At 44.2% G+C, this 7398-nt stretch overlaps 1 protein-coding gene across 1 annotated transcript in view; it reads left to right on the forward strand.

Moving 5' to 3' along the window:
• Positions 1-7398, forward strand: part of Atp6ap2 (ATPase H+ transporting accessory protein 2) — a gene marked incomplete at its 5' end in the record, with an annotated part of 31067 nt that overhangs the window by 12593 nt on the left and 11076 nt on the right. The window contains 3 exons of the mRNA XM_015488008.2: positions 872-925; positions 2501-2650; positions 4607-4726. Coding sequence (XP_015343494.2) covers positions 872-925; positions 2501-2650; positions 4607-4726 — 324 coding nt within the window. The remainder of the gene's footprint in view (positions 1-871; positions 926-2500; positions 2651-4606; positions 4727-7398) is intronic.

Below are 7398 nucleotides of genomic sequence, written 5' to 3' on the forward strand. Positions count from 1 at the left end.
GCTGGGTCAAATGGTGGCTCCATTCCCAGCTTTCCAAGAAATCTCCATACTGCTTTCCAAATTGGCTGCACCAATCTGCAGTCCCACCAGCAATGTACAAGTGTACCCTTTTCCCCACATCCTCGCCAGCACTTGTTGTTGTTTGACTTCCTAATGGCTGCCAATCTTACTGGAGTGAGATGGTATCTTAGAGTGGTTTTGATTTGCATTTCTCTGACAGCTAGAGATGTTGAGCATTTTTTCATGTACTTGTTGATTGACTGTATGTCCTCCTCTGAGAAGTGTCTGTTCAGGTCCTTGGCCCATTTGTTGATAGGGTTGTTTGTTCTCTTATTGTCTAATTTTTTGAGTTCTTTGTATACTCTGGATATTAGGGCTCTATCTGAAGTGTGAGGAGTAAAGATTTGCAGAACCACTATTTTCCATTGTCCAGTATGGAGAGTATTCAAGGGGAGTGAGCATGCTGGCCCGTGGCGGGATATCCTGATGCCCTGAGGAAAAACCACAGTGGAATTCAGATGATGGATCATGGTTCTGTCAGAAATATAGCTGTTGAGTGGCAGTCACTGTGTTAAGGGATGGCCACTACCTTTCTGTTAGGAAGCAGTGTTTTACATGCAGTTTTGTTCTGGTGCTGTGGGTGGCGCCCAGGGCCTCAGGCATGCTGGGTAAGCGCTCTCCCACCAGCTGCACCCTCGCCTGTGTACGCCTTGTCAGTTGCAGTGAACCTACCAAAGGGGGGGAAATTATATAATTTTACTTATGGGATTAATATTTGTAATAGCCTGTATTTTACTTGATAAATGGCAAATATAGACCTGTAACGCATATTTAAAATAATGTTCATTTTGGGTTTTTTTGGTCTCTGAAGGTTGACCTGCTGTTTCTTTCGGAACTGCAAGTGCTACATGATATCTCAAGTTTGGTAAGTAAGCTGCTTGAATTTTTCAGTTCCATTTATTCTGGTGTCTATAAACTCCTTCACTGATAGTGAACCCAGTTGGAAAGCATGATATGTATGCCCTAAACCAGGCATGGCAGTGCACACACACCTGTAATCCCAGCTACTTGGGAGGCGGAGACAGGAGAATCACAAGTTCAAGGCCAGCGTGCGCAACTTAATAAGATCCTGTCTCGACAAATAAAAAGGGCCAGTGACGTAGCTCAGTAATAGAACACTTGCCTAACAGCTGTGAAGCTTTGGATTCAATCCCTGAAAATGCAGAATAAAAGAAAGGAATGTCTAGATTTAAGACCCCATGAAAATTGAGAAATTAGTAGTGGTACTGGGCATTCTAAACTCATGTGAGCGTGAAATTATTTTTGCATTTCTCCTTTTAGAGGAGACAGTATGTCCTCCACAAAATAGTCTTGGGAATAAGAATACCCTGGCTGGAGTTCCAGCTTGGGCATTGATTCCTACATCTGTAGCTTTGTGTTGAAAAACAAGAAGTAACAGTTGGGATAAATAGTACTGTCAACCAAGTCGAGAAGGAATACATCTGTCTGAAGGGCTTCTTTTTTTTTGAGTTACTCATCCTTGTAACTGAAATAGAAATTCTTACCTCTTTGGTAGCTTGTGAAGTTGTTTCTTAAACTTTTTCAGCCAGTACTGGGTTGAGGAATCGGGAAGTTCAGCGCTGGGGATCTGTGAAAGTGGCAAGGGAGGATTTGTGGGGAGTAGCGGCTGATGGCTCACTAATTCCTGGGATCAAACTGGTCCAACCAGCTGTTCCTTGTGTGCTTCCCCATAGTTGAGTTTTTAAACTAAGCAGTTGTGTTTAAAAAAAAAATTGTGTGCAGGGCACTCAACGGCATTTTTTGCAGATTGACCCCAGGGTCTCACACATGCTAGGCAAGTGCTCTATCACTGAGCTGTGTGCCCAACCTTTTTTTATTCTAAGACAGGGTCTCATGAAGTTTCCCAGGCTGTCCTCAAATTTATAATCCTCCTGCCTCAGCTTCGCTTGTAGCTGGATTATAGGCATATGCCACCGCACCTGGTGTAAAACTAACAATTTTGTTAGATAGGGCAGAGGGGTGGGAGGGGAAGGAGGGGGCATGGGGTAATTAATGATGGTGGAATGTGATGATCCTTATTATCCAAAGTACAGGTATGAAGACACAAATTGGTGTAAATATGCTATATATATATACCAGAGATAGGAAAACATGTGCTCTATATGTGTAACAAGAACTGTAGTGCATTCCGCTGTCATATATAAAGAAAAAAAAAAAACTTTGAAAAAAAACCTAACAATTTTGTTAAGAACTTTTATTGAATATTCAAGGAGTTCTGTAAGTGTTCCCCAAAATAAGACTTGGGTGGGATTTATCAGAAACTCCCATTTAAACCAGTTCCCCGTTACCACCATTTTAGACCACAGGCCGTGGGTGCAGCTGGGGTACTGTGGTAGCCAAGTTTATTTAGGTGTGAAACTTGAATCAGCTGTTATACACCACACGTTATCTGTCACCTTTTTTTATTTGTCCTCCTCAGTTGTCCCGTCATAAGCATCTAGCCAAGGATCACTCTCCTGATCTGTACTCACTGGAGCTAGCAGGTTTGGATGAAATTGGGAAACGTTACGGGGAAGACTCTGAGCAGTTCAGAGATGCTTCTAGGATCCTTGTTGATGCTCTGCAAAAGGTAAACTTCAGTGTCAGACGCGAGGTCGGAATGTGACATTTCACTTTTTGCTCTTAATGGGAAAATCTGCTTTGTGAGGACACTTTTTCTTGTGTGTGGGGGTTGTTTGTGGTGCTGGGGATCCATATGAAATGCCGTTGAGTGAGGTCTTGACTGCTTGGAGGGTGTTCTAATTATAGTGGCCAAGAATAAAATAGGGTCAAAGGTATATATTGGGCTACCTCTTTCTAATGCTGGCAGGGACAGTATTAGGAAATGATTGATAACTATAGCATGATATATATTTTTTATTCTGGTAAAATATATATAACGTAAAATGTAACCATTGTAGCCATGTTTAAGTGGCATTAGATACAGTCCTGTGTTCTGCAACCGTCATCATCTCTAATAAAATGTTTTCATCTTTCCCAATTGAAACTCTGTGCCCATTAAACACTATCAGGTACTGAACTAGAAAACTGAGCACAGCAGACACGCAGCCAATGCATAACAAACGCCTGTTCTCTTCTGCCCTCCACGTTACTCACCTGTAACTCCTCAGTGAGGCTTCCTGCGTAAATCTTTGTAGACATTTGTGATTAATCATAGACCACTTAGGAACATCTCTTCATTTCCCTTTCCTACTTCCCTTCCCCCAGTTTATATGCCAACAAGTTCAGTCTCTTAAAGTAATCTTATTTTGAGCATTTGAATATATATTAAAGCTCAACACTTTTCTGAATATTTCAACATAATCAAAATCTTTAGTCTTGCCTATTTCAAGACATAGCATATATCATGATCCAGTAGGTAGGAATATGTTGTCAAAGAACAGAAGCTTTACACATAATTTAAATGAGTTTGTATTTGACTTGCCACAGAAAATCATGGTGACGCATGTTAATTATCTTGGTTTAGCCATCCCACAATGTGTGTGTACTTTATTTATTTTTGTGTACTGGGGATTGAACCCAGGGTGCTCTACCACTGAGCCACATCTCTACCTTTTTTGAAACAGACTCTTGCTCAGTTGCTAAGGCTGGCCTCCAACTTGCAGTCCTTCCACCTCAGCCTCCTGAGTCTCTGGGATTACAGACGTGCATCATCATGCCTAGCTGTATATATATCTTATAACAAATATTGCATATGATAAATATCTATCCATGGGTTCCATATCTGGAGATTCAACCAAGGATTGGAAATATTTAGGGAAAAAACGTGCATCTGTGCTGAATGTGTACAGACTTTCCCCCTTGCCATTATTCCCTAAACAACACAGTCTATTAACACAGCATGGACACTGTATTAGGTATTATAAGGAACCAAAAGAAGATTTAAAGTATACCGGAAGCAGGGCACAGTGGCGCACACCTGAAGTCCCAGTAGCTCAGGAGGCTGAGGCAGGAGGATAGTGAGTTCGGAGCCAGCCTCAGAAACTTAATGATGTCTTGAGCAACTTAGTGAGACCCTGTCTCAAAACATAAAAAGGATTGGGGATATGGCTCAGTGGTTATGCACCCCTGGGCTCAATCCCCAGGACAAAAAGAAAAGTAAGTAGGTAAGTATACGGGAGGATATGCGTAGGTTCATATGCGTTGGTAAGTATACGGGAGGATATGCATAGGTCCGTATGTGTTGGTAAGTATACGGGAGGATATGCGTAGGTTCTTTACAGATACTACACCATTTTATGTAAGGGACTTGAACATCTGCACGTTTTGCATTCCCAGGAAGGTCCCGGAACCAGTCCCCCACAGGTGCTGAGGGATAACTATATACAATTTTTGTCACTTAAAAATAAAAATGGGGACTGGGATTGTGGCTCAGTGGCAGAGCACTTGCCTAGCATGTGTGAGGCACTGGGTTCGATTCTCAGAACCACATATAAATAAGTGAAAAATAAAGGTCCATCAACAACTAAAAAATGAAGACAAAACATATTGGAGATTCATCACAATGTTAACAACTTCCTTTTAGTTTGCAGATGACATGTACAATCTTTATGGTGGGAATGCAGTGGTAGAGTTAGTGACTGTCAAATCATTTGACACATCCCTTATGAGGAAGACAAGAACTATCCTTGAGGCAAAAGAAGAGGTGAGCATGATTTCTTTTGAAAAAATTAAATCCTCTGTCACCTCTAGGTGACATGAATGGGCCGTCAGTAAATCTGAAAAACAATTTCAGTTCAAATATTCATTGATTATTCACAAGGTTCTGTGCTTTAGCCAATAATACTCAGTCCTTTGGGGCTACCATCAGATACTGTAAGAGTTTGAGTTAGGGATAAAAGTAAATCTGCCAGGGCAGTAAGAGAGTTCCAATATTGGTATGTACAGGGGACATCAGCAGTCACTGAGGGCGTGGCGGGGTGCTCTCAACTGATGAACTCTGCTCTTTTAGAAGGAACACTGTCTTGGCAGCAAAATCCCTTATTTCTGGAATCCTCCTTGTGTAGGTCTTTAAAATTTTGGTTTACCGCCATAGTTTTTTGGTATGGATCTTGCTTTGAGTTTAAGCATTTAGAGCGAGAGGCGAGGTTGCTGGCTGTGGAAAACTGTGTGTGTCCATGATCTTAGACAGATATATGGCTTCAGGGAATCTGGGGGTGGGAAACGGTGGTATAGACACTCTAGATGCCACGTAGCCAAGAACGTTATTTACGGTTGGCCTCGTCACTTACTGCCGTCAGCTCCCTAGTCACTTCTGTACCCTTCAGACCCATGTCACTCCGTTTACAGATGGCAGGGAGAGACCTGGGGTGAGAGGGCTGAAGCTGATGCCTGCCAAAGGCAGTCTGGAGACACCGGCTTTAGATTGGTTTCCTGTGTTTAAGACACATAGCAGGCCAGACAGACGCCCTGCTTACCCCGCAGCTGCCACCAGTGTCTGCTGTAAGGCATCTAGAAGCACAGGATGAAAAATAAAAAGCCTTTTTAAGTGCATAGCTCAGCTCTCAAAAGGTAAAGGAGATTTTTACAGGGTAAGCAAAGAAGCAGGCCAAACTAAGGACATCCATCAGGGGCTGGGGAGGCCCTGGGTTCAATCCCCAGCACCAAAAAAACCAAAAACAGAAACCAGGTGAGGAGCCTCTGACTCCCTGTGGGGGAGGGGATGAGAACTGACACCTCCCTATAAAGCTGGGGACCTTGAAAAAGCTGTGCCCTCCTGAGAGGGGAGACTCGTGAACATTCTGCCTACCAGCAAAGGCCACTTGAGCTCCGGGTGGCCAGTCTGTTGGGAGTAGAGATGTTCTCAACAACAGGGCCCCTACCTGTGGGTGAGGGACTCCAATTTGTGTCACCTGCTGTTCTGGGAAGCCCCAGCCAAGAAATCAACAGAAAACCTGGTCCCACGCTGGTGAGACCTCCACAGCACGTAGCTGAAGTAAATGTGGAATCTCTGACAGGGTACACCCTTAGTACAAGTCACAGGGCAGGGGAGCCTTCCCGGGTACGATCCCCAAAGTGAACTCGAGAAATTGTAACCCACGGGCAGAGCTGATACACCATGAGAACAACAGCAAATAGCGGAATCAGACCCCAAGACCTTCAGACAACAGCAAATGAGGAGAAGCCACAGAAAATGTCTAAACTGATTAAAGAAATGGGAGCTGACCCCGAAAGCAGAGCCTTCAGATAGATGTGAATTTAATGGGAAAACTTGAATATTGCCACGGTAGACCTGCCCAGTTTACATGAAGTGACTCCAGAGAGAAGCCATCTTGAAGAAGGCCCCAGTTTTGGAGTTTGAGCATTCACTTGTGTAGAGCTGAATTATTGTGTCTCCTGTGATGTGCTCGGCTGCCTTTACCTATCAGTTCTTTTAATGCACGACTTGAGTTTCTGGGAAAGTAGCCTCTCAAATGACCAGATGTGCTATTAGGGGCAAGAGCGAGGTGAGGTCAGATTTGCTTTATCTACGAGGTTGAGTTAGCACTTCAGGTATGCCGTCTAAAATCTCCAGAATTTTCTTATTTGTAAAACTGTAAGGGACCCAAAGGAATCCTTTGCAATGGGAAGTTGGCATCAAACATTCCTTGGAATGTCATTTCGTCTGGTCACCTGCCTGTCGTCCCTGTTCATCACTCTCCTGCATCCAGTCTCTGGCCTGTTCACAGAGAAGAAGGCCTCACGTGGGCTTGCTTTCTAGAGCGCTGATGGAGATGGTGTAACATTAGGTTGCAGCAAAGACTGTGCAACCCTGTCAGTGAGCTGAAAATCACTGCAGTGTGCACTTCGGCTGGGTGTGAGCCTGCTGTATCAAATAGAAACCAAAGAAGGTCTCGGGGTGTGAGGTCCTTGGCCTCAACTCTAAGCTCCCGCAGGTAAACACAGGGTCTGTGCCCCCATCCCCTCCTCCAGTTGAAGTCAGTCTTCTGTTAGCGTAAGGGGACAGCTAAGAACAGTTCAAGGAATCGTTTGCCAAGTGCCCACGATGTACCAGGGCCTGGGGTGGTAGAACAGGCAGAGCTCTGACACCGTCTGCCAGGTACCCCGCCCTCCTTTCTGCCACCTCACTACGCTGCCACACCCCAGTCTGTCTCCCTGCTTTTCAGCTGTCCCTTCCCAGATCCTCCTGTACACTTCATCATCACCGTCATCTTTTCTAAAGGAGACCCTGATCACGAGGCTGGCTTCCTGCCTGAGCCGTGTCCTGTCTTCTCGTTGCTGTGGGCTCAAAGCCAGGCCCCCATGGCTTGCCTGCATTAGCTTTGTCTCTTGTTATAGTCCTGCTCTTTATTTTTTTTTTTTTTTTTTTTTTTTTTT

This window comes from Marmota marmota, unplaced genomic scaffold (genome assembly GCF_001458135.2).
Source record: "Marmota marmota marmota unplaced genomic scaffold, marMar, whole genome shotgun sequence".
NCBI classification, from domain to species: Eukaryota; Metazoa; Chordata; class Mammalia; order Rodentia; family Sciuridae; genus Marmota; species Marmota marmota.